The sequence below is a fragment of the Grammomys surdaster genome, unplaced genomic scaffold (genome assembly GCF_004785775.1).
Source record: "Grammomys surdaster isolate TR1022 unplaced genomic scaffold, NIH_TR_1.0 125941, whole genome shotgun sequence".
Lineage (NCBI taxonomy): Eukaryota > Metazoa > Chordata > Mammalia > Rodentia > Muridae > Grammomys > Grammomys surdaster.
Window position 1 is genome coordinate 71,463 of NW_021620763.1, and position 25,463 is coordinate 96,925.

Consider the following 25,463-nt stretch of genomic DNA (forward strand, 5'->3'; position numbering starts at 1 on the left):
AACCACTGATTCCAGGACAGGGTGAGTTAAGTTACTAACCTGTAGATATGGAAGATTCTCCACTTCCTCCCATATACTTTTATACTTACGAGCAAACTGTTGCTTTCTTGAGCTGAGTTAGGATCTGTTCTTCCAAGAGACACAGGCATAGTTGGCTCAGTTAGTTTCCATTGCCTGACTGGGAGATTCTGTGCCAAGGCAGTCCAAAAACAGTACATGTGAGAAACTCAAGGCCTTTGGTGCCACGAACCAGAGTGACCTCAAGATTCCTCATTCCCTTCTTCCTCCTTCCAGAACCAGCAGTCATCGTCAGCTTCAACCTCGCAGGAAAGAAGCAGCAACCCTGCTCCCCGCAGACAGCAGGCATTTGTGGCCCCGCTCTCCCAAGCCCCCTACGCCTTCCAGCATGGCAGCCCACTGCACTCGACGGGTCACCCACACTTGGCCCCAGCCCCTGCTCACCTGCCAAGCCAGCCTCACCTGTATACGTACGCTGCCCCCACTTCTGCTGCTGCGTTGGGTTCCACCAGTTCCATTGCTCATCTTTTCTCCCCCCAGGGTTCCTCAAGGCATGCTGCAGCTTATACCACCCACCCTAGCACTCTGGTGCATCAGGTTCCTGTCAGTGTCGGGCCTAGCCTCCTCACTTCTGCCAGTGTGGCCCCTGCTCAGTACCAACACCAGTTTGCCACTCAGTCCTACGTCGGGTCTTCCCGAGGCTCAACAATTTACACTGGATACCCGCTGAGTCCTGCCAAGATCAGTCAGTATTCTTACTTGTAGTTGATGAGCACGAGGGAGGCTCTGTGGCTGCCTGCTACTAGCCCTGAGTTCTTAATGGGCTCTGGAGAGCGTCTCCATTATCTCCTCTTGAAAGTTCCTAGCCAGCAGCTCGTTCTGCAGGGGCCCACTGAAGCAGAAGGCTTTTCTCTGGGGAACAGCTCTCAGTGTTGACTGCATTGTTGTAGTCTCCCAAGTCTGCCCTATTTTTTAATTCTTTATTCTTGTGACAGCATTTTTGGACATTGGAAGAGCTCAGAAGCCCATCTTCTGCAGTTACCAAGGAAGAAAGATCGTTCTGAAGTTACCCTCTGTCATACATTTGGTCTCTTTGACTTGGTTTCTATGAATGTTTTTAAAAAGAAGTAAAGCTCTTTTCGAGGGGAAATGCTGATAAAGGATTTGAAATCTTGTAACAGATGAGAAGGAGTCATTACTTTTTGTTTGTTTAAACTAAAAAGCAAGACTTCCTTGCCTTTCTTTTATTGTGAAAGCAGCTTACACCAGGCTGTACTCTGCTATCAGGCGTTTCTCCTCGAGAGCCGATCTTTGCTTATGGCACGTGGAAACTTACAGTGCTTTATTGTTCGTGTCGTGCTATCCTTATTGGGCAGTTGTTATGATTTTAGTAAAACTAGCTGAGCACTCAAACCTGTGCAGCTGCCGCTGTGCTCCCTACGGAGCAGCACTAAAAAGACAGCCAGCACCTGCTGGTCATGAGTGTGAGGACTGTGCCCCAGGGTTCATTCTAAATGAAGCACCGTGGAGTCTTTCTTAGATTATTGTTTTAAAGTCCTCCTTCTCTCTCTGGTTTAACTTAAATTCTACTAGAAAAGCCAGTGTAAGTGTATGGTGGTTTTTTGCATACAAGAGTATGTAAAATCTCTCTCTAGGATGAGATACTGGCACTGATGAACATTGCCTAAAATTTCTATGAATTTTCAATACTACACTTCTGTGTTTTCCTCATCTCTCCCTTCTGTTTCATGTGACTTGTTGAGGGGAAAGCTAAAGAAACTAAAACCAGATAAGTTGTCTGTAGCTTTTATACTTTAAAGTAGCTTCCTTTGTATGCCAACAGCAGATTGAATGCCTCTCTTACTAAGACTTATATAATAAGTGCATGTAGGAACTGCAGAAAATATTTTAAAAGTTTATTACTGAATTTAAAAATATTTTAGAAGTTTTGTAATGGTGGTGTTTTAATATTTTGCATAATTAAATATGTACATATTGATTAGAAGAAATATAACAATTTTTCCTCTAACCCCAAATGTTATTTGTAATCAAATGTGTAGTGATTACACTTGAATTGTGTATTTAGTGTGTATCTGATCCTCCAGTGTTACCCCGGAGATGGATTATGTCTCCATTGTATTTAAACCAAAATGAACTGATACTTGTTGGAATGTATGTTAACTAATTGCAATTCTATTAGAGCATATTACTGTAGTGCTGAGTGAGCAGGGGCATTGCCTGCAAAGAGAGGAGACCCTTGGGATTGTTTTGCACAGGTGTGTCTGGTGAGGAGTTGTCCAGTGTGTGTCTTTTCCTTCCTCCTCTCCTCTCTTCCCTTATTGTAGTGCCTTATATGATAATGTAGTGGTTAATAGAGTTTACAGTGAGCTTGCCTTAGGATGACCAGCAAGCCCCAGTGGACCCAAGCGGTTTACTGGGATATAACAGAACAGGTTTAGTAGCTGTGTTGTGTAAATGCATTGTTCTCAGTCTCCTTTCCGACAGTGGAAACTCAAAGCCACAGCTTTCCTCCTCTACTGCCGCCTCTGTCTGGTTCCACTTTGAATCTTCAGCTCAGTTCTCACAGAAGCACTCCCCAGTGTGGCTCTCACTGTGCCTTGCTGCCTGGCTTCTGCGAGACTTCAGGATGCAGTGCTACATACGCATATTTGAAAGTGTGTGCAGTCACTTACGGTGGGACCGTAAGTTCCTCTTCCTGTTTTCCACGTGACAGTCCTTTCTGTGCGGTATCCTTACTAAACTTTGTTTTGTTTTGTTTTTGTTTTTGTTTTTTTGTTTTTTTTTAAAGCATGTAACATGTGTTTATACCAAAGAGCCTGTTGTATTGCTTAATATGTCCCCATACTATGAGAAGGGTTTTATAGAACTACTGGTGACAAGAAGCTCACAGAAAGGTTTCTTAATCAGTGACGACAAAGCCTGTTGAATCACCAAGATTCCTGAGGTTTCTTTGTAACAACATGTTGTTCTTGGGGCCCTTCAAGCTGTGAAATTGTCCTAGTATTCAACTCCTCCATGGATTTGGGTCAAGTTGAAGGTACTAGGGATGGGGACATTCTTGCCCATGAAGGATTTGTGGGGAGAAGGTTAACCCTAAGCTACAGATGTGGTCCACCTGAATTGAAAATTATATTTGAGCGGTAATTCTAGGATTGGTTCTGTATAGAGATGGTGTCAGGGAGGTGCAGGATGGAGTGGGAGATTTCATGGAGCCTGGTCAAGTAAGCTCTGAACCAGGTGAAACACCCGAGGAGCTGTCAACGGACTTAAGAGTTTCTTCATCATGGGGAGTAAGGGTTTCCAGGGCAGGGCAGGCAGTCAATGCAGCCTGCCAGGAACACAGTGTTGTCTTTTCTTTAATCATTATATTAAGCTGTATGTTCAGCAGTCTTGGTTAAGATATAACCATGCATCCGTGTAGTTTGTCACTAGTGTTATACAGTTTAGTCAATCTGTGTGTGATCTTTGTGTCTCCTTTCCCCCAAGCATTCTGGTTTCTTCATATTTAAATACAGTTCTAGTTTCTCGTCAAACATTTTTTTTTTTTTTTTGTACCTTACCTTTTCTCTACAAGGGACAAGATTTATTGTTTTTGTAGGAATGAGATGCAGGGAAAAAAACCATCCCTGATCCTGCCCCGTAACCTCATCCAATGAGCAGTTATTGAAGGTGGGAGTCTCAAATTCATGGGAAAAGAGGATGCCCAGGAGCTCGCATGGTTACCTGAGACATGTGGCTAGCAGTGCGACTTTACAGACTTTGAGGTTGTCACTCTGCAAACTGGCATTTCAGATGTTCCTAGTTAACTCACCTGTGTCTGCTGAATGTGTATGTGCCAGATGTGGTTTTACATTCATTTCGTCCTGGAGCTTAACAATGACTGCTTGCCCTGATGGCATGGAGGGAAGCCCTATGTACCTAGTGAGTGGCTGACCTGGGTCAGCATTGCCTGACCTTGGGACAGCTGAAGGCTTTAAACCCTCTCTTAGAACTTGCATTTCCAGTTTCTCCCTTCCAGGTGAGAGAGGAAGTGGGAAGGGTTGCATAGGCACACCAGGACACCTAGTCACTCCAGAGTTCCAGTTCCAACTAGGAGATGATTACCCTTGTCATGTCCCACTGAAATGCCAACCCCAGGAATATGAACCCCCCATTTCAAACAATTCTGGCCATTCAGAGCCTGCTTTTGTGGTTGCTCATCCATCATCCTCCACTAGAGGGGCTTAGCCAGGCCACCACAGTAATGTGTGTTTTATTCTGCATTATTATGCAGAAATCTACTAGTTGAGATGGTTTGTTTTAGGATAGGAAATGAAATCGCCTCTCGGTGACAGGAATGGCCAAGCCTGCTTTGTATTTTGACTTCTTTTTTTTTTTAACTGATGGATGGTGCAGCATGTCTCCATGTTTCCATGGTTGTTTGTTGCTAAACTTTATATAATGTGTGGTTTCAATTCAGCTTGAAAAATAATCTCACTATATGTAGCAGTACATTATATGTACATTATATGTAATGTTAGTATTTCTGCTTTGAATCCTTGATATTGCAATGGAATTCCTACTTTATTAAATGTATTTGATATGCTAGTTACTGTGTGTGGTTTAAACTTTTTTTCTCCCTTTTCTGGTTGTGTGCTTCCTTTTAAAACAAGCTTCTAGAAACAAGTAGTTCTGAGAATTACTGATCTATGTTTGTAATGCAGGTGTACTTAGGGAGTATGTAAAGTAATCATTTTAACAAAAGAAATAGCTATTTAAAATTTAATACTAACTATGGGAAAAGGGTCCATTGTGTAATACATAGTTTATCTTTGGATTCGTTGTTGTCTTTGGTTTTACAAAGTAGCTTGTATTTTCAGTATTTTCTACATAATATGGTAAAAAGTAGAGCAATTGCAATGCATCAATAAAATGGGTAAATTTTCTGACTGTGGCTGTTTTTAATTCTGTTAGGGCATAAAGGGGACCAATAAATGGCCTCTTTGAAGTGATTAAACATTCTATTTAAACATGAGTAGAACACTGTTACATTAGAACATCTTTGTACACGTCTCCATAATGGAAATGAATACAGCTTTGTGGGAAATATTTCCCAAGAGTGAAGTGTCTCCAAGGGTGCTGTACTCCTTACTCTGGCCCCTTGAAAAGGCAGATGGCTTTTGAGATAAACCAATTAACTTCATTTCTTAACACCAAACATTCAAATCAGCACAGTGAAAATGAAACTTACAGAAAGATGTTTTCGTTTGTCTCCTTTGGCCCTGTTAGAGCTGTCACCTCTTTAGAGATGGCTCTGTGGTAAGGCACTTGCTGCTCTTATAGAGGGGCTGGGTTCCATTCCCGGCACCCAGTCAGACCTCTCACAAGTGATTTATAACTCGAGCAGCTGCAGGGTTCTGGCCTATGTGTTCTGGCATGTGTATGCATATCCACACAGAGACACATAACGAAATCTTTAAAAACAAGGAGAACCTCTGATCGAATTTCTCTTGATTCCAAAGTGAACAAAATTTTCTCCTGAAAAGAAACAGGAATCTGTCTAGATTAATTACTGCAAGTCCCTGCGTAAGTGCTGTTTATTTGACTTCTCTCAATATATGTTCCTGTCTAGCTCTCCTGTAGTTTTAGCTTTGTAGAAAGGAGAAACACTGGAGAGAAGAGAGGAGCTCAGTGCTCAGCAACCAGTCAGGCAGCTCACAATCCCTTGTAGCTCAGCTCTGGAAGGTCTGATGCCCTCTTCTGGTCTCCATGGGTACCTGTATCACATGCAGATAACCTGCATACAAACACATAAAAGTATAAAACAATAAAAAAAATCATAAAATTTTAAAGAAATGAGAGATATTTAGAAATACCCTTCTGAACCATAACCAAGAAAGATGATTAATAGTCTGTTCTCTCCTAGTGACAGGAAGGTCAGAATATATTTGCTTTGGTTTAGACTATATCTTACATATATTTTTTAGATTTCTCCCCTAAATCCATGAATGTAAGTTAGTATGTCCTTGCTGCACCCTCCTATGTTGGAAAGGGAATACCTGGAAAGTCATGTCAAGGAGCTCTCAGGTCCTAATTTAAGTCAGCTAGCTTATAAAACTACCTCCACTTCTCAACAACCTTTGGTTTTGTTGAGTTTTATATTCCTTTCCTTGGGCTAAATCAGATTTGGTACTCTATAGGGAACCCTGTATTTTAAATAAAAGCCTGCAAATTCAACCTATTTGACTTTTCCACATGAATTCCTGATTTCTTTGCCATTGAAGATGGCCCCAGATGCTCAGCACAAGGTGGCGCCAGTGAGCTATAGAAATTTGACTCCCCTTTGCCCCCAACCCCCATCCCCTCAAACCTCATCTCCTGTGTTTCTAGCTTCACTGAACAAGGCAGAAAATCCATTCTGTTATTGCTGGAGAAGGGATGGGTTAATGAAGGGTGTCACTTTCTTACTAAGTCAGCACTGGGAGCTCTCTCCTAAAACGAATGGAGTTTGCAGAGTTTTGGGGGTCTCAGCTTCCTGCATCTTGCTTCTTTTCCAGAAGGTCTCTGCCTTCAGATTGCCATCTCTTCCCCTTCCTGAGGAGCTCACAAGTCTAAGCTGCTGGTAGTTAAGGCTTCTGGCGACTGTACAAAGGGGCCATCTGTGTTTGATCAATCCAGGCGGGAAGGAGGGGGTGGGGGTTGTAAAGAGACTGAAAGCATTCCAGAGTAGTGAGAGACACAAGAGATGGGAAAGAGGAGGCACCGCCCCCTCCCCGCCCCCGAAGCTAACGGGCTGGAGGGAAAGAGGCCGGATGCACACTCCTACTCTGGCCCCACTTAAGGCTGCCATGGGGCCCAGTGCTCCTCTGTTCCTCTTCTTCTTTTTGTCATGGACTGGACCCCTTCAGGGACAGCAGCACCACCTTGTGGAGTACATGGAACGCCGACTAGCTGCCTTAGAGGTGAGGGACTTGTTTCTCTTCTCGCCCGGGGTGATTTCACATCTATCCGTGCAACTAGCTGTCAGGGCTTTGGGAGTGACAAGATCGGGCTGTGTAAGAAGTCCTAATGATAGACTCTTATTTCCCCAACATAAGACAATTGCCCAGCAAATAAATGCAACACGTTTCCCTTAGGATTAGATGGAGTAAGGGGACAGGAGAAATGGGAGTCATAATCGGGCTGCATTTAAGAACTATCTGGCTATACTGTTCAAGTTTCCCAGGCAATTTGCCTGCAACTTCCTGCCTGTTTCTTCCCCGCACCCCATGTCTGCTCCCTTTTGAACAGTTTGAAGTCTATAGCATCCCAATTTCCTGGAGGCTCAGATCACTGAGAACACAGGCTGAAGGATTCTTATTCAGGTAGATTAAGCTAGCTACTTTGGATGGGATGGTACCATTGACTAGTCAGTCTTCTTTGCTGTGAGAACATAGCTGAGCTGGTCCCTTGCCTCATCCCGACTCGGCAGTTGGGCCTCTGCTTGCCTAGGAGTTATAACCCTGCAGCCTGCCCTCCCTGATTCCCACATCCCTTCAGGAGCGGCTGGCCCAATGCCAGGATCAGAGTAGTCGGCATGCTGCAGAGCTTCGGGACTTCAAAAACAAGATGCTGCCTCTACTGGAGGTGGCAGAGAAGGAACGGGAAACACTCAGAACTGAGGCAGACACCATCTCAGGGAGAGTGGACCGTCTTGAACGGGAGGTAGACTATCTGGAGACGCAGAACCCAGCTTTACCCTGTGTAGAGCAGGATGAGAAGGTGACTGGAGGAGGACCTGGAGCCAAAGGAAAGGGCCGAAGAAATGAGAAGTACGATATGGTGACAGGTAAGTGATCTCACAGGGTCCAAACCATGTCAGAACCCCCCTTTTCCTGCTTTCCTTCTTGTCCCAAGCCACCATAGCTCTATCTTTCAGAATATGTTTTGAGGAAATCTCTAATGACAAATCCATTGAGAATTTCTAGAGACCCGTCCCTTATTGGTACCCCATCTTTCAATCCTCCATGAGTGGACACATGCACAGAAAAATGTCTGTTCTCCAGATGGCCCACCCTGGGAGAAGTTCCTGAAGTACATATCTAACTCTTGGCCTCTATTTCCTTTTCCTGTGCTTCTCTTCCCCACCAGACTGTAGCTACACAATCTCTCAGGTGAGGTCAATGAAGATCCTGAAGCGATTTGGTGGCTCAGCTGGCCTGTGGACCAAGGATCCACTGGGGCCAGCAGAGAAGATCTATGTGCTAGATGGCACACAGAACGACACAGCTTTTGTCTTCCCAAGGCTGCGTGACTTCACCCTTGCCATGGCTGCCCGGAAAGCTTCCCGAATACGGGTGCCCTTCCCCTGGGTAGGCACAGGGCAGCTGGTGTATGGTGGCTTCCTTTATTATGCTCGAAGGCCTCCTGGAGGACCTGGAGCGGGTGGTGAATTGGAGAATACTCTGCAGCTGATCAAATTTCACTTGGCAAACCGAACAGTGGTGGACAGCTCAGTGTTCCCTGCAGAGAGACTGATACCCCCCTACGGGCTGACAGTAGACACATATATTGACCTGGCAGCTGATGAGGAGGGCCTCTGGGCTGTCTATGCCACTCAGGAAGATGACAGGCATTTGTGTCTAGCCAAGTTAGACCCACAGACACTTGACACAGAGCAGCAGTGGGACACACCATGTCCCAGAGAGAATGCAGAGGCTGCATTTGTCATCTGTGGGACCCTGTACGTTGTCTATAACACCCGCCCTGCCAGCAGGGCTCGTATCCAGTGTTCGTTTGATGCCAGTGGTACTCTTGCCCCTGAAAGGGCGGCACTCTCCTATTTTCCACGCCGATATGGTGCCCATGCCAGCCTTCGATATAACCCCCGTGAGCGCCAGCTGTATGCCTGGGATGATGGCTACCAGATTGTCTACAAGCTGGAGATGAAGAAGAAGGAGGAGGAAGTTTAAGCAGCTAGCCTTGTGCTTTTGATTCTTATGCCCAGACATTGATATTCCTATGAGATCTCCTGCAGTTCGTTCTTCGAAATGGAGCCAGTGATGGTGACTCACATACCTAACTTTTAAACAATAACCAAATTCTCATAGCCCCTCTGTTTTATGCAGATCTTGAGTAGATTTTTAGAACAGCAAACACCCTAAATCTTCACTCTTGCCCTGTGTCCACAAAGTTTAATTCCAAATTCAGTGCCCTGTTCTTTAGATAGGGTCTTGCCCTCCGTATGACCCAAGGGAGAGAACTCAAGAGACAACGCTGTCCTCCCTCCCTCCCCCCTCCAGTGTAGGGGAGAATGGGTCTTTCCCCAAACCACTTTGTATGGCAACATTATGCATTAAAAGGAAAACCCACCATTCCTCTCTCATGTGTTTGGGTAGCCCTCGGATCAGAGTTCTCATGGCTCTGCTTTCTTCCTCCTGCCCCAGTCTCTGCTCCTTAACCACGTTAGGGCTTGGCTGGCCTCCTTTGGCTCCCTTGGGAACTTCTTCAGTTACACATTTTACTGTGGGGCACTGTAGGGGGTTGGACAAAAGGCCTCCCCCTCCACGCCCACTGCGCTCTACAGCAGCCGCTGCCAAGAACCAGCAGCAGCGCACAGCCTCTGACTGCTGGACACTGGAGCTGAGAGCCAGGGCTTCTCATTCCAGCTCTTGGTGGACTTTGAACCAGAAAGTGGATCTTACTGGCTTTGAAGTCTAGTGTAGAAACCAGCGCACAGTATACATGTGTGTCTAGTCTCACCTCTGAAATGGATTCTGTCTCTGAGCCCAAGTCCCCACTCCCACCTCCAGCACTGGTTCTTCCTGGGTCTGGATTGCACAATCCTTGGTCTGAGCCACTCCGATTTTCCTGCTGCCACAGCGTCTGCGGTTTGGGCAGGGAGGAGGGGCAGTGACCATCCCAGATGTTGGTCTCACCAGCTCCCCAACACATCCCTACTTTCCTTCTTTCCATCCTCAGCTGCCCACCCTCCTACCTGGAAGCTGGAGTCCTGGAAACTTAAACCCTGCTGGTCTAATACTCTAGCCATGTGCACCAGACTGCAGGGGGCAAACCAGGAAGGATTGGAGGAGCAATAGGCTTTGGATTCCATCTCTGGGAACCTGCTGGTCTCTGCATGATGTCCCTTCCCAGGCCTCATCTCCATGTTTAACTCACAGGCACATAAGGCTGGCTGATGGATAAAAAGCCCTGGCTTCAGTGGGGGAGTTTACCTTGGGCAGCCCTCTGGATTATCACCCAGGGAGGAAGGGGGACAGGAACACAACCTTCTCTCTCAAGTAGAGCCCTCCCTCCCTCCACCCCAGGATGGGGTGGATCAGTCAGCACTCCTCCTTTTGTCTGTCTTTCTTCTCTCCACAGGCAGAGCTGCTCCTGACGTAGGTTGGTGAGGAAGAGGAAAGAAAGGCAGCAAAGCACCTCACAAAGGCGCTATTGTAGGGAGCCTGAGGCGGATGGGGGCCTCTCCCATTCAATTCTCTCCTAATGTGGGGCTGGCAACAGTAATCACTGCCTGTCAGCCCATAGAGGGGTCTGCCCACGGAACATCTGGCTGCAATGCAGGGCATATAGGAGGGCTGTGGAGGAGGGAGTTCTCTGTGGAGGCCTTGAGAACAGGTCCAGGGGATGAAAAGGTGCAGTGCGGCGCTGTAGCACTGTGTGCACGCATAATGTGCATGTGCACATCTCTGCATGGCTAAGAGTCTGAGCACCTGTGTGAGACTGGGCTACCCTGTGAGACTGCATGTAAACAAATGAGTGGCTCTATTAGGCTGTGTGCATGCCACTATATGGGATTATATGTATGAGAAAGACCAAGGAGGGCCCTGTCTGGAACTCTGTGTGTGTTGTGTGACTGTATGCAACCGCATGTATATGATCGCATGGCAGTAGCACCTGTCTCCTTCCCAGTGTGGCTGTGTGCCAAGAGGGTGGGACTGGGTCTGTGGCGTTTTGTTGATATAGGAGTAGCTTTTTGGTGCCCTTAATGAGGCTAGCTCAGGTGGTGTATATACACAATATCAGTGTAGGAAGAAGTGTGTGGATTGTATCTTTAATAAGTGGGTGCATTTTCTACAGCCTGGGTCCTTCAAACAGATATGTGCTTGTGACATCTTTGTTTGCCAGAATCCTTAATGGGAAAGGAAAAAAAGCAACTGGCTTTTATTTTTTTTTGTTTGTTTGTTTTTGGTTTGAAAATTTCCTTGGAAAGGCTTGCATAGACTTATGTGAAAGGGCAGAGACTTGGTCTTCCCCCCCCCCCCATTTTGGCTCTTGCACAGTGGCTGGGGGCTATTTTGGAATTATTTCAGAAGCTGAGAGGTACTGTGTGGGTAGATCTCGTGAACTGTCCAAATTCATTAAATGAAATTATCTGCTGCTCAAGGAGACAGTCTTGGCAGCTGAATCCCATCAAACAACAGCCTTTCCTACCACCACCCCCACCCCCACCCCTCCTGGGCCTCCCCTTAGCTGAAACAAGCTGTGGCCTCTAGTTGGCTAAAAGAACATGGGAGACCAAGACCCTACTGGAGAAGAGTGAGTTTGAAAGCCCACAGAGAAGTTCCACATTTTCCCCAATTCCAGGCCAGAGGACACCCACCATTAAACACTAAGAAGGGTCATGACTCTGGAGACACTGTCCTTTTGATGACTGGTCCAGCTGTGTTCTGCCATCAGGAGTCAGGGGTCGGGAGGACCTTCTCATCCCACTCCAGGCCCCCAAACTTTCTGCCTCACAGTTTAAAGTTCTTCTTTTCATTTTAATGTGCTTGCCTCTTTGGTGCCTGCCAGAGAAAATGAAGTGCTTGTTCGTTCCAGTTAATAGAGGCCCATGAACCCCGGGTAGTGGGGAGGGCAGGGCAGAGACAGAGAGAGTGACATCAAATCAGCTGTCACTGTTTCCTCTGTGATGCGTCTGAGCTAATCAGGAACCAGAGCCTTTTCCCTCGCTTTCTCCTTCAGCCTCAGATTTTCCAGGCCCCTTTCTTCCTGCCGTTGTCCAGGCGCCATTCTGAGGCTCCTGGGAGTGTCCCTTTCCACAGCTCCCTATTTGTCTAGCTGGCTTAGATCAGAATAGATCTTTCTGAGAGCTGCTGAGACTACCCTGGTGTTCCTCCTGGCCTTTCCATTGGGTCTCTAGGGCTTACTATTCAGCCTGTCTGGCTGCTTTACAGCATGCTCTCTGTAAGCCTGCCATTTCTTCAGCTGGAGGGCAAGACCTGTTTATCTAGGTGGAGTCTTCTTGGGTGCCAGCAGCCTGGGAGAGGATGCCACGTCCTCTGCTGCTTCTGCCACCAAGGCTGGTAAGCTCTCTCCCCCACACACACGTTCACTTTTCTCTTTAATTTGTTTTATGTGTATGGATGGTTTTGTCTAGCTGTATGCTGTGCAGGCCTGGAGCCCACAAAGTCCAGAAGAGGGAGTTGGACCCCAGGAACTGCAGCTACAGATGGTTGTGAACATCATGTGGGTGCTGGGAATTGAATCCAGGTCCTCTCAAAGAGCAATCAATGTTCTAACTGCTGCAGCATCTCCCCCCTCTTCAAGGCCTAGAATCACAAGGCAGAGCTTCAGAGATTAAGTCTTTATTTATGGATTTAATAACTCCACAGAAGAATGAAACGTAGCTGCCAGTATATATCATCTAAAGGGCAGCAGAGGGAGAAAGGAACAAGGAAGCACTCCCAGCCCCAGCTCACCAGGACAACCAATGGCCACCCACCTCTGCAGAACAGTTCACAGGGCCTCTGGGGTCTACACCCTTGAGTATTTACCTCTCTGAGAATAGACTCCCCGACCACAGCTGTGGTCCTCAGGGAGGAACAAGTCAGATTCTCCTTTCCAGGCATTTTAGAAATGACGGATCAGAGAACTTAGATACAAGAAAGTATTTGGGCGCTCTTTCTCCCCAATTTTTTTTTTAAATGTCTTCTTTTTGGAGATGCTTTTGTCTGCTGTAGAGAGACAGTGAAAGGCAGACTGCAGGCCAACGTGGGTATTTGTAGAAAAGCAGGCAGGGAAGAGGGGCTGGCCCTGGCCACTGTTCACAGCTCGCCTATGGCCATCTCTCCTAGGGGGTGGGGGTGACAGCACATTCTACCTCATAGGCCCCACAACGTGTCTGAATCCTTACATACCTCCTTGTTTAGGTTTGCTGGCTTTGCTTAACCCAGAATGATCAGGTTTCTCTTTCCTACAACCCAGTGATTTATCTTCACCCTACCTCCCAACCATACCTTTGTTCCATGCTGAGCTACCAGGGAAGAGCTGCATCCCTGGAGGATAGTCTTGCTTGAGCACAACCCAGGAAACTTACTAGAGTAAGAAAAGCCTGTGGTGGGCATGTGGCTCTCCTTTCGGAGTCTCACTCAAGCTGTGCCTCCTCCACAGTGCCTTCTGTGCGGCCAAGACACTTATTCTCCTGCTCTATTCACTCATGGCTGTTACAGCTTGGATCTTTAAATTTTGTTTTGTTTTGTGTGTATGAGTGTTTAGATTGCGTGTTTGCCTGTGCACCACTTGTATGCCTGCTGACCTTTTGACACCAGAAGAGGGTGTTGTATCCCCTAGAATTAAAGTTACAGAAGGTTGTGAGCCACCATGTGGGTGCTGGGAAGTAGACACCAGATCTCTGGAAGAGCAACCACTGAGCCATCTCTCTAGTCCATGTAGTTTGCATCTTGAATGGCCCTGCAAAGTAGTGAAGGCTTGGTCCCCAGATGATACTAGGAAGGCTTTGAGACCTTCCTAGTTCAAGGAGGTGAGTCTGGTGTTAGCCTGTGGAGAGAGAATCGGGCTCCTAGCCCCCTCCGCTGCCTTCTCTGCCATTGTAGAGAGCACCTTTGCTCCATCACATGCCCCATGTGATGCCTAATGCAGCCAGGCTAGTTTACCCTGGACTGAAACCTCAGGAATTTGGTCAAAGTGACAAAACCTAATATAATGACCTTGTCTTTTCATCCCATTGTAGCTGGAGTTTATTGTATTCAGAGGCAACATACATATTATAAAGTCTTTGAAGTCAGAGAACCTTGACGAGAGTTTCAGGTCAGAATCTGCCCTCTGATACAAGTTATTTAAATCAGTAAAATAATATCCACTCAGTAGGGTTCTTACTGTGGGATACAGACAACATATGCAAACTCAGTAATGGTGCAGATGGTGTGGTGGTTCTCAGTTATCCCTCCCCTGGGTGGTTTTTCTGATCGTTTACACTCTCAGTCACACAGGGTCAGGTGCCTCTGCGGTGAGTACCTATTCACTCTGGAGCCTGACATCACTGTCATTTGGCCATCTTTGTGTCCTCAGAGCCTACTGCAGAACCCAGAGAATAGAATCAGTAAGTCCTTACAGCATGAGTAAATGTTCATGCATACAGACTTAGCACTCACAAGCTACTGTGAGCCTTTGAGTTCCCAGAGGAGCACACTGTCCCTGGAATTGAGAACCTGACTCTGGAGTGGCCCACTGTGGACAAGCAGTAAATACTCCCGGTGGACAAAAACAAACAATAGATACACAATCAAAGTGATCTCAGCTCAACTGCAGGCCATGCCTGCCTGCCCATGGTGGTGACACCTCAGGTGACACTAGCCTGTCTATGTCCTGTGGCTCCAAGGGAGGAGAATGATGACACAACAGAAGGCAGTGGGAAGCAATGGGCTCTGGAGTACTTAAGCCTGGCTTCACATGACTGACCGTCCTTACACTCGCTGGAGTGTGACTTTGGAGCAAGTTATTCCATCTGAGTCTCACTTCTTCCTCTCCACAGGGAGACGTCATTCCAACCTGACAAACTGTCGTGAGAGTTAAGTGAAGAAATCCAGAGCAGTAGGTCCAGGACCCCACACACACATCTCGTTATAATTGTCATGTGCAGGGCCTTGAAATATAGCAAAGTGTTCATGGTTTTCTTCTTTGATCCTCACCGTAATCTCAGGAGACAGGCAGGTCCTAAGAAGCTAAGGACCAGAGGAATTAAAGTCATGTAAGATTATATGGATGATAACCACGGGGGCTAGAATGTGTCTTGAAGGCGGTATGCTGGAGTGTACACAGCTAGAGACATGAGCTTGGGTTGAATTCCTGTCCTTGCTCTGCCATGAGCTAGCCGTGTACTCCTGTACAGATCACTCCTGTTTGCATCACTGGGTATTTCCTGTCTCACAGGTCAGTTGTGAGGAGTGGATGAGCTAGTGCTAACTAGATATCCAGCAGAGCATCCAGTGGGTGCTCAATAAGTGTTTGTCTCCAGGCTCATGCCATTTGCTGTCTTGATGTTGGGCTGTGTACTGGTAGCCATTTCTTTGGGGCGTTAGAAACAATCTGCATTGAACTAGTGGTTTCCATGCTGCCCTCACATTGTTCTATCCAAAGGCAGGGTAGGTACCCTGATTCCATTGTAGATCTCCGTAAGAGAGGACGTGACGGCCTCTGCACCAGCCAGGGAAGGAAGCAAGGTGGGTCAGAGTGTGACATCTCTGTGCCTGCACCACCAAATCTGCTGGGGGGGAAGAGAGAGAGGAAGAGGGTGGGGGGGAGGGGGGAGAGAGAGAGAGAGAGAGAGAGAGAGACAGAGAGAGAACATATACATAAATGTATATGGTGAAATTTTATAGTTTTCCAAACCTGGCTTTTTTCACTCACATCGTTTTCTAAGATATTTCCGTTGTTCAGCCTGTGTCCCTGTGGTCATCACTATTGATTTTTTTTTTAACTTAATCCTGCTGTTGGTTTTGACAGATCTTTTAATGCTGTCATATGCTGCATTTCATCTTACAGATGCTTGCTATGGACCAGTTGCACATGAGTTTTGTTTTACAACTGTTGAAGTTTTGTGTTTCAGACCTGCAGTTATCAAATGAGCTGGTCTTCATCTCTCCTGACTACATTTTTGGAGAGAGGGAATTAGTAGAGAAAGAACATATGGTAGGAATAAGGTGGTCTTTCTTTTTGAAAATAAATTTTAATTTACTATTGTTTGTGTGAGATGTGTGTATGTGGTGTGTGTGTGTGTGTGTGTGTGTGTGTGTGTGTGTGTGTGCACTTATGGAGGCCAGAGGGGCTGGTTCTCTCCTTCCATCAGATACAAGACCACCTTTGTTTCTACAAGCTCCCACTGATTCTCCTGTTTTCCCATTTGATCACAGGAGTGTTGGGATTACAGATGGCACCACCACAACCAGAGATCAAATCCGGTCTCAGCTTGTGTGTCAGTCGCTTTTAACCATCGAGCCATCTCTCCAGGCCTTCATATCGCCTTTCTGGGTGACTGATCATCTATCTGACGGTTCTGGCTCTGCTCCCCATTAGCTCTGTGATCTTGAACAAGATGCTGACTCTTCTGTGTCTCACTTTGTTCACTTGCAACATGGGTGTTATCACCAGGACTAGCATCTCTCAGGATTGCTGGTGGTTATGCTTTGAAGTAGAATGTCCCCACTAGTTCATGTTCATCAGCTGGTAATACTATTTTGGGGGGACTTGTTAAGCCTTTAGGGGGTGGTGCCTACATGGTAGAAGTACATCACTAGAGGTGGGCCATGGAAGGTTAATAGCCTGCCCCCTAGAGTGAACCACTCTCTGCTTACTACTCTGTAGCCACATGAACATGAGCTGAGCCCACTGGAACAATGAGCCCACATAAGTCCTTCCTCCCTTAAGGTGTTTCTGTCAATTATTTTGGTCACAGTGATATAAGAATAACTATTTCAGCTGGATGGTGGTGGTGCATGCCTTTAATCCCAGCACTTGGGCGGCAGAGGCAGGCAGATTTCTGAGTTCGAGGCCAGCCTGGTCTACAGAGTGAGTTCCAGGACAGCCAGGGCTACACAGAGAAACCCTGTCTCGAAAAACAAACAAAAAAAAAAACCAGAATAACTATTTTATGCTTCAAGTCCTAACGCATGAAACATCCTGAAGTTTTGGAAGGGCTCTTAGGAATCATCTGCTTTGACTCCCTCATTCTTTTGTTGTTGAAACAGAAGTCCACAGAACCCTGTGAGGGCAGGGATCATGCTTCATTCACCTTTCTTCAGACAGAATCAGGTGCATTCCACGTGTGAATGGTGTTTTGTAAATGAGTTGATGGCCAGATCCCAGTGACATAGCCACAATTTAACTTCCTTCGATGACTCAGTTATTGCCAAGATCCATTCTAGTCCCCATGCCGCCACACTGAGACACCATCAGAGCTAATTACACTATGCGCAATATAGCTTCGTGTGCTTCTGATTTTCAGCTTAGTGTTTCCTCTTGCCTCTCTCATTGTCACCTGTCAGCCCTCCCTGTAATCAGGAGCTGGATTTAGAGCTCTCTCTCTCTCTCTCTCTCTCCCTCCCCCCCCCTTATGCCAGCTGTCCACTCTACTCTAGGGCAAAACTGGAGTGAGAAGGATTTGAAAGATTTAAAGTTGACATGCATGCCAGGTACCTTTATTGATCACAAGAAGAATGGCAGAGTTTTCCAGAGACAAAAGCACCACCTGTTTTAAGTTGGAAGAAAAGCCTTAAAGTCACCTGGACCACCCTGTCCCTTCAAATCATGGGGATGTATCCTAGCTCACACACTTTGTCTGGTTCCTTCTATGTGCGGTATTCATTTTCTTTTGTCTTATGAGGCAAGCTGTGTGTTTTATGATAGTAGTGGCTGAGGGCGCAATAGTTTCCAGCCCCTGGAATCTACCTAGTAACCTGGATTTGTGAGCATCACTCCCTCTCAGCACAGGGGAAGTAAATGCGCACAGATGTGAATCTCCTACTACTTTCTAATTATGACATAGCAATTCTGCTTTTCTTTCCTGCTCTGTCCTTTCCAGCCCTCTTTAGTCTTAATTGAAGTGAAATGTTTTTACTGTCGCATGTTTGTTAGACATCTAACGGCACGCTTAAAAGATGTAAACTGGAAACACTTGGGATAATTAAGTAGTTAGGGGAGACATGGGGGAAATACTAATTGTGTCAGTGGATTTTAAATTGAGATAGGAATAATCTCATTTAAACTCAACTTCACTACTCACTTGAAAGCCTGTAAATTACAGGCAAATTATTGGTCCTAAGTTGTGATTTATGTTCTGAGGGTTTTTAATGAGGGCAAGCGAGGCAGAAAAACACTCTTACCAATTTACAGTCTGGAAAAGATCAAGCTGAGTTTTCCTCTCTGGAGGACTGCTTGAGCCTGAGTTTGTGGTCAGCCTGGGCAACATAGAAAAAATTCTGTCTCAAAAGAAGAAAACAATCCAAACATTGACTTGTGTTTATACCCCATGTGACATGCTATTGGGACAGTAGTTACAAAGTATGACAGATGTTGTGTGGAGGGACAGTGTCTTACTCCTGCTTTGCCAGGGTGAAGGAATGGATCACTTCTGGAAGTCCCTTAGCCCAGGCTAAAGAGCCCCATGAAGACTTATGCTCACACCACTGTTCTGAGCTGGGCTAAGCTCCAGGTTGACCTTGCCAAGAGCTTCTCCTGACTGTCTCTTCTTGCTTCCTTATGCACCACTATTGTTTACAGATACAACTCTCCAGGCTAGACTCGACTTTGTCCCTTTCTGTGGGGAAGCATTCTTATACATACAGTCTGAGATAATAGCATTGCTTTTAGCCTTAGTGCCTAGTAGTCTGGCTCACTGGTGACTGAATGAAATAGGACAGAAAAAGCCTGGGAGGCACAGAGGAAGGGAGCTAGGTCTTTGGCTCCTCGGGGCTGTCTTTTTTTTTCCTGAGAATGCTGTATGAGTGTGGGAGGTGAGCTCCTGGCATCATGTCTTTCTCTAGGTTTATGTTCTTCCAGAAGCAGTTGATTCTCCCTGAACATAGAATCCTGCCAGCAGGCAGCAGCCAGGAAGCAGAAACTAGCAGGAGTAGAGCTCAGTTGCTGTTGCATGGTGTTTTTTATTTTGGTTGTTTGTTTTTTGGTTTCTGGTCTTTTTTTTTTTTTCAATACTTACATTCCTGACATTCTGAATTCACCTGTGAATTCATCTTTGCCTTGAGTCACGGCTTCTGCAGGACACTCACCTCTGGCCCCAGCCACTCACAGAAACAATGAACAATAGCACTGTTTGCTCCTCTGAGCCACTGGACAGACTGCAGTGGCACAGGCCTTGTATCAGACCTCTAAAGCAGCTGATCCCACCTGCAAGCATTTGACAAAAGCCAGGCTATATGCTGGGGGCTGAGGAAGACTCAAAAGACTTCAAAAGTTTACAGCTCATGAAAAAGGGGTGAGTGAGTTCAGGGGCTCAGAATGGGGTAATTAAAAAAAAAAGTGCCTGAGCCATTGGTGTTTTCTGTTCAGGAATTGTCTCTTGTACCAATGTGTTCAAGGCTCTTTCCCATTTTCTCTTCTATTAGTTTTAGTGTATCTGGTTTTATGTTGAGGTCCTTGATCCACTTGGACTTGAGTTTTGTGCAGGGTCATAAATATGGACCAATTTGCAATTTTCTCCATGCAGATATCCAATTTAAACAGCACCATTTGTTGAAGATGCTTTCTGTTTTCCATTGTATGGTTTTGGCTTCTTTATAAAAAATCAAGTGTCCATAGATGTGTGGGTTTATTTCTGAGTCCTTGATTTGATTTCATGGATCATCATGTCTGTTTCTGTACTAATACCACACAGGTTTTTTTCACTATTGATCTGTAATACAGCTTGAGGTCAGGGATGGTGATTCTTTTATTGTTCAGGATTGTTTTGGTTATTGACTAGAAATCTGCAACTGACAGGGGTAAGGAAGTAGGGGCATCTCCAGGATATCACAGAGGGATATCACCTGGGATAAGGGAGGCACCCAAGAATCAATGAGGGGTGACCTTAGATGTGACTCACAGCATTAGGGATATGGGACTGGAAGAGGCCACCTCCTGTAGCCAGGAAGGAACCCCAGTGAAGTGATAGGAACACCAACCCACCCACAAAACTTGCAACCCCAAATTTATCCTGTCTGTAAGAAATGCAGGGGTGGGGGATGGTCAAGCAATAACTGGCCCAACTTGAGACCCATCCCATGGGCAAGCACCAATCACTGACACTATTAATGACTTTCTGTTATGCTTGCAGACAGGAGTCTAGCATGGCTGTCCTCTGTGAGGCTTCAACCAGCAGCTAACACAGACAGATGCAGACACTCACAGCCAAACAGTAGATGAACCTGGGGCTTCTTATGGAAGAGTAGGAGGAAAGATTGCAGGGCCCAAAGGGGATAGGAACTCTACAGGAAGACTAACAGAATCAACTAACCTGGACCTTTGGAGCTCTCAGAGACTGAACCACCAACCAAAGAGCATACATGGGCTGGACCTAGGCCTCCTGATCATATGTAGCATATGTGCAGCTTGGTCTTCATTTGGGTCTTGAACAACTGGAGCTGATTGGGGGAAGCAGCTATCCCAAAAGCTGCTGCCTATATGTGGGATTTTTTCTAGTTGGATTGCCTTGTCTGGTCTCAGTGGGAGGGGATGCACCTAGCCTCAAGGACTTGATGTGCCACAGTGGGGGGATACCCAGGGGAGTTCCCACCCACTCAGAGGAGAAGGGGAGGGGGGATTAGGGGAAGGATTTTGGGAGGGGATGACTGGGATGCAGGCAGTGAGTGGAATGTAGAGTGAATAAGTAAAAGAAAAGGAAAAACGTAAAGTGTTGTTTCCTTCAGTAGTTTAAGAAAAGTTCCCCGAGAAAGAGATAGCACATGATGAGGCTTCTACAGAGGAAGAGGCTATACACCAATGAGGGATATTTGAAGAGGCTCCACAGGGTCTCAGGAAAGGAGCAGAGGGTGTCCAGGAAGAAGGATGAGTGCGCACTGCCAGTGGGGTGGGTGAGTACAGCATGGTAAGGAAACAGAACGAAGCTAATTTCATGGGACTATTCAGTGGCCTCTAAGGCTGTAGATAGAAATACCCCAGCCAACAACAGCAGATGAACGAACAGCCATCAAGGCTGCACTACTGTGGGGACTCACTTGAATCAAGGTAAACACATTGAAACTGTGACTATCAAGGAATTAACAGCGAATAACTTGCCTTATTTAATACTTACCACAAGCCTATAGATGAGGAGACAGGTGTCTGACTTACTGTGTATCCCGAGCTGCACACCGCTGCGTCTCATAGAGGCTCCTTCCAGAGGCAAGAATCTGTGACACTTAGCCAGCACAGACACATTGACAATGGACAGCTGAAGAGAAGGGAGGGGAGGCAGTGAGACAGGAAGAAAAGGTGACCCACAGGTGCTCAGAGAGAGGACACATAGAAGAAGCAAGGTGGAGGGCACTGTTCTAAGTTGTATTTTTAATTATGAACTATTTTGCATATACAGAAAATAATATACCCGGAGATCATGGGTCACCACGCAGACTCAATGTGCTAATGCATGGGCCTTGCTGCAGGTCTTCCTCTTAAACAGTTTCTATATCAGTTTCTAAATATAGCTATCCTCTTCCTCACGCCCACTCTCTTACTCTCCTCACCAACGCTGACCACATCCCTAACTTAGCGTCATCTCAAGTCTTTTGCATGGGGTGTGTGGTGTGTGTATCTGTGTATTGGCATCAAAGCTTGGCATAGATGCCTTCCTCTGTCACTTTGTTTTTATTCTTCTCTTATTTATTGCATCCTGACCACAGTTTCCCTTCCCTGTTCTCCTCCCAGTCCCTCCCTCTTTCCACCCCCTCCTCTCCCCTAGATCCACTCCCCCTCTACTTCCCTTCAGAAAAGAGCAGGCCTCCCAGGATATCAACTGAACACAGCATAAGGAGTTACAGTAAGAGTAGGCACAGACCCTCATATCACAGCTGGAAGAGGTAACCCAGTAGGAAGAAAAGGGTCCAAAAGTAGATAAAAGAGTCAGAGACAGTCCCTGCTCCCAGTGCTAGGAGTCCCATAAGAACACCAAGCTACACAACCATAGTATATATGCAGAAGACCTAGGTCAGATCCCTGCAGGCTCCCCATCACTCCAGTTTTTGATACAAGGTCTCTCCTTGAACCTGGAGTTTACTGATCAGGTAGCCTGGCTGGGCAGAGAACTCTAGGAATCTGCCTGCCCACCCATACCTCGGTGAGGGAGTCACAGATTTGTGCGGCAGCACCAGACTTTGATGTGAGTGCTGGGGGTGGTACTCTTGCAAAGACCTTGTTGCATGGTGAGTGCTTTACAGGCAGTCATCTTTCCGGAGACCCACCGTCCCATACAAAAATGTTTGTTATGTATACCACTACTAATATAGTTTATATAAGGTGTGTGTGTGTGTGTGTGTGTGTGTGTACTGAAAGACAAGTCTCATGTATCCTGATCTGGGCTGGTCCTGTACACAGTATGTAGCAGAGGATGACCTTCAACCCTTTGGTGGTTGGAGGCAGAGGGGGCATGAGTTTAACAAAAGCTTAGCATTATGTATTAGGTAGGAAGAGAACCAGGAAAAGCCAGAACAAAGAACATTTTAAAATATTTAAATCAAAGCCATTAAAATCCCTCTATATGCTCACAAGAGCATTTTCTGACAGCTGCCTTAGTGGGCTCCTTGTCGGGATTTTTTTCTCAGGCCTCCAAAAGCTGGACTCACAGTGGTGAAAGCAGAGTTCCCATCAGGCACTTTGATAGTTAGTCAGAGTGGTTAGAATCATAGCGTGAGGTCCCTTCCCGGTGGGGTCTGTATACGGGCAGCTAAGTCATTATGTTTTTGTTAGTTCTCAGACAAACCACGATACAGTCTCAGTCTTCATGTGTCATGTTTTGTATAGAGAGTGATCTACAGCTGGCTGTGGTCATCTGCTCTGTTGTCGGGACCATCTTAGGGTCTCTCAATGGCCATATGCCACTAGAAATGTGGGGGCCCCATGCTGGTTGCCATATGTCACCAAGGAAACTAGAGGTCTTTTCTCCTATAAATGAAAGAATTTAGAAATGGATTTGAAAGAAAGCACAACTTCTTTTCACCGTTTGTATAATCCAGGAGATTCTAGCTAGGGAATGGCACCACTCACCTCAATGAGCACAAGATAATCCCCCCCATGGTCATGCCCAGAGGCCATTTCCCATATGAGTCCAGATTTTGTTGTTGTTGTTGTTTTGTGTTTTTGAAACAGATTAGTCTTGAATAATCTTTCTGCCTCAGCCTCCCAAAGCAAGAGGACAAGCAAGGGATGCAGAAAGCACCTGGAACTAGAAAGCTTGCCTTGGAAAACCCTGGTCATGCTGGGAAAACAAGGGGAGATAATTCACTGGAGTAAAGATGGGGACAACTCACAGAGAAAGAAGAGGGACACAGCTCAACTTGGTCCAACAAGTGAGAGACTCTGCATCTGCAGTGGGTCCTCCTCGAGTCTCCTGCTCCTCTTGAATTCCCAACTGAAAATGCTAGTTACATCCTCAGGCAATGGCATCTTTCCAGCTCATGACCCTTTAGATTATTTAAAAGTGGGGTGGGCTAGACAGATGGCTTAGTGATTACGAACACATACTGACTGCTCGTGCAGAGACCCTGAGTTCACAAACACCTGTTAATCCAGCTCCAGAGGGATCCAGCACCTCTGCCTTCCCTGGCTACCTACACACACGCACATAAAATCTGTACAAAAGATTTAAAGCCAGGTGTGTAATCCTAGCGCTTTAGGAGCATGATGTAGGAAGATTGGGAGTTTAAGGCCAGTATCCACCACATAGTAAATCTGAGCTACCTGAGATCCTGTTTAATGAAGAAGGAGAAGCAGAAGGGGAGGAGGAAGAGGAAGAAGAGGAGGAAGAGGAGGAGGAGAAGAGGAAGGGGAGGGGGAGGGGGAGGAGGAGGAGGGGGAGGAGGAGGAGGAGGAGGAGGAAATAAAAACAAAGGAAAGAAAGATTAGGTTGTGTTTGCTTGAGTAAGTCATGTGCCCAATTGCTTTGTTACTCTTGGGAGTGTACCTCCTAATCCTTGAAGTGTTTCAGCAAAGGCCAGAAGAATACTAATCGGGGAAGTCTCGAGGACACACCTCTGAGTTGAGGAAGGTGTCTTAATTAGGGTTGCTATTGCTGTGATAAAACACCAGGACCAAGAACAGCTTGGAGAGAAAGGGATTTATTTCATTTTACACTTCCAGATAAGAGTCCATCACTGAGGGAAGTCAGGGCAGGAATTCAAACAGGGCAGAATTCTAGAGGCATAAACTGAAGCAGAAGTCGCAGAGGGATGCTGCTTACAGGCTTGTTCCTCATGGATTACTTAACCTGCTTTCTTATAGTAAGTACCCAGGACCATCAGCCCAGGGGTGGCCCCACTCACATCAGTCACCAATCAAGAAAGTGTTCTAAAATCTCACCCACAGACGAGTCTAGTAGGTGCATTTTCTCAACTAAAGTTCCCTCTTTTAAAATGACTCTTGCTTGTGTGAAGTTGACATAAAACTAGGCAGCACAGAGAGAAACTGGATGTCCTTCACAATATTTTCCGGCATTCTGATTTCCTCCGATACCCTGTTCTGAAAGATATCTGTATTCCCCCTGAACACCCACACTCCAGTGTCATTCCTTTCCCCACGTCCTGCCTTTCTGTGTTTATAACCCCTGTGTGAATGAATTATGATTTGAAAAAAATAAATAAATTATTAAAAAACAAACAAACAACAACAACAACAACAAAACAAACCAGTAGAGATGAAGAATGCGGAGTGGAGCTGGGGACACGGCTCGGTGGGTAAGCGTGCTTGCTTCAAGAGCAAGAGGAGTTGAGTGCAAATTCTCAGCACTTATGTAAAAAACAAAACAAACAACAAAACCTCAGGAGCCTGCCAGACAACTGTTCTAGTTTGCTTCTTTATTGCTATGGTAAACATCATGACCAAAAGCATCTTGAGGAGGAGAGGGTTTAGTTCAACTTACAGTACATCTTACATGAAGGGAAGTCAGGGCATGAGCTCCAGGAACCTGGAGGCAGGAACTGATGCAGAACCACAAAGGGGTGCTGCTTTTTGGCTTGTTCCTTCTGGTTTGTTCAACTAGCTTTCTTATACCACCCAGGCCAGTTTCCCAGATCTAGTATCAACCACAGTGGGTCTGGGCCCTCCCACCTCAATCTTAATAAAAATGTCACCACAGACTTGCCGACAGGCCATCTGATGGAGGCAATCCCTCAGCTAAAGTTCCCTCCAAAAAACTCTAGGTTTGTGTCAGATTGATCAAAACTAACCAGCCAAGCTGAAGTGGGGAGCTTTGGGCACAGATGACCTGTCTCAAGACAATAAGTCAGAGCCAGGTGTTGAGGCGCACACCTTTCATCCCAGCACTGGGGAAGCAGAGGCAAGTGGATCTCGGTGAGTTTGAGGGCAGTCTGGTCTACACAGAGCTGCATAGTGAGATCGTGAGATTCTGTCTCAAAAAAAAAAATGATAGAATGGAACATTAGCTCACACACCTGAACACAAATGGGCACACACACACACATACAGAGAGAGAGGGGGGGGGGGGG

General features: G+C 46.2%; 2 protein-coding genes across 3 annotated transcripts in view; both read left to right on the plus strand.

The window, feature by feature from the left end:
* Hipk1 (homeodomain interacting protein kinase 1) overlaps nt 1-4,967 on the plus strand; it is a 50,269-nt gene extending 45,302 nt beyond the window's left edge. For both annotated transcript variants that reach the window (XM_028752973.1, XM_028752974.1), the window contains one exon: nt 295-4,967. In XM_028752973.1, coding sequence (XP_028608806.1) covers nt 295-783 — 489 coding nt within the window. In that variant the 3' untranslated portion in view covers nt 784-4,967. The remainder of the gene's footprint in view (nt 1-294) is intronic.
* Nucleotides 4,968-6,823: 1,856 nt separating this feature from the next.
* Olfml3 (olfactomedin like 3) lies at nt 6,824-9,371 on the plus strand. Its single transcript, XM_028753011.1, has 3 exons — nt 6,824-6,980; nt 7,558-7,846; nt 8,149-9,371. Exons 1-3 carry the CDS (start codon nt 6,831-6,833, stop codon nt 8,967-8,969), a joined length of 1,260 nt encoding a protein of 419 aa, XP_028608844.1. The 5' UTR covers nt 6,824-6,830; the 3' UTR covers nt 8,970-9,371.
* Nucleotides 9,372-25,463: the final 16,092 nt, after the last annotated feature.

What these genes read in the sequence shown, in the direction of transcription:
- Olfml3 (XM_028753011.1), top strand. Translation starts at nt 6,831, where the DNA reads ATGCACACTCCTACTCTGGCCCCACTTAAGGCTGCCATGGGGCCCAGT. An exon ending in GCCGACTAGCTGCCTTAGAG is followed by an intron (nt 6,981 to 7,557) that starts GTGAGGGACTTG and finishes ACATCCCTTCAG; the next exon opens with GAGCGGCTGGCCCAATGCCA. An exon ending in GAAGTACGATATGGTGACAG is followed by an intron (nt 7,847 to 8,148) that starts GTAAGTGATCTC and finishes CTTCCCCACCAG; the next exon opens with ACTGTAGCTACACAATCTCT.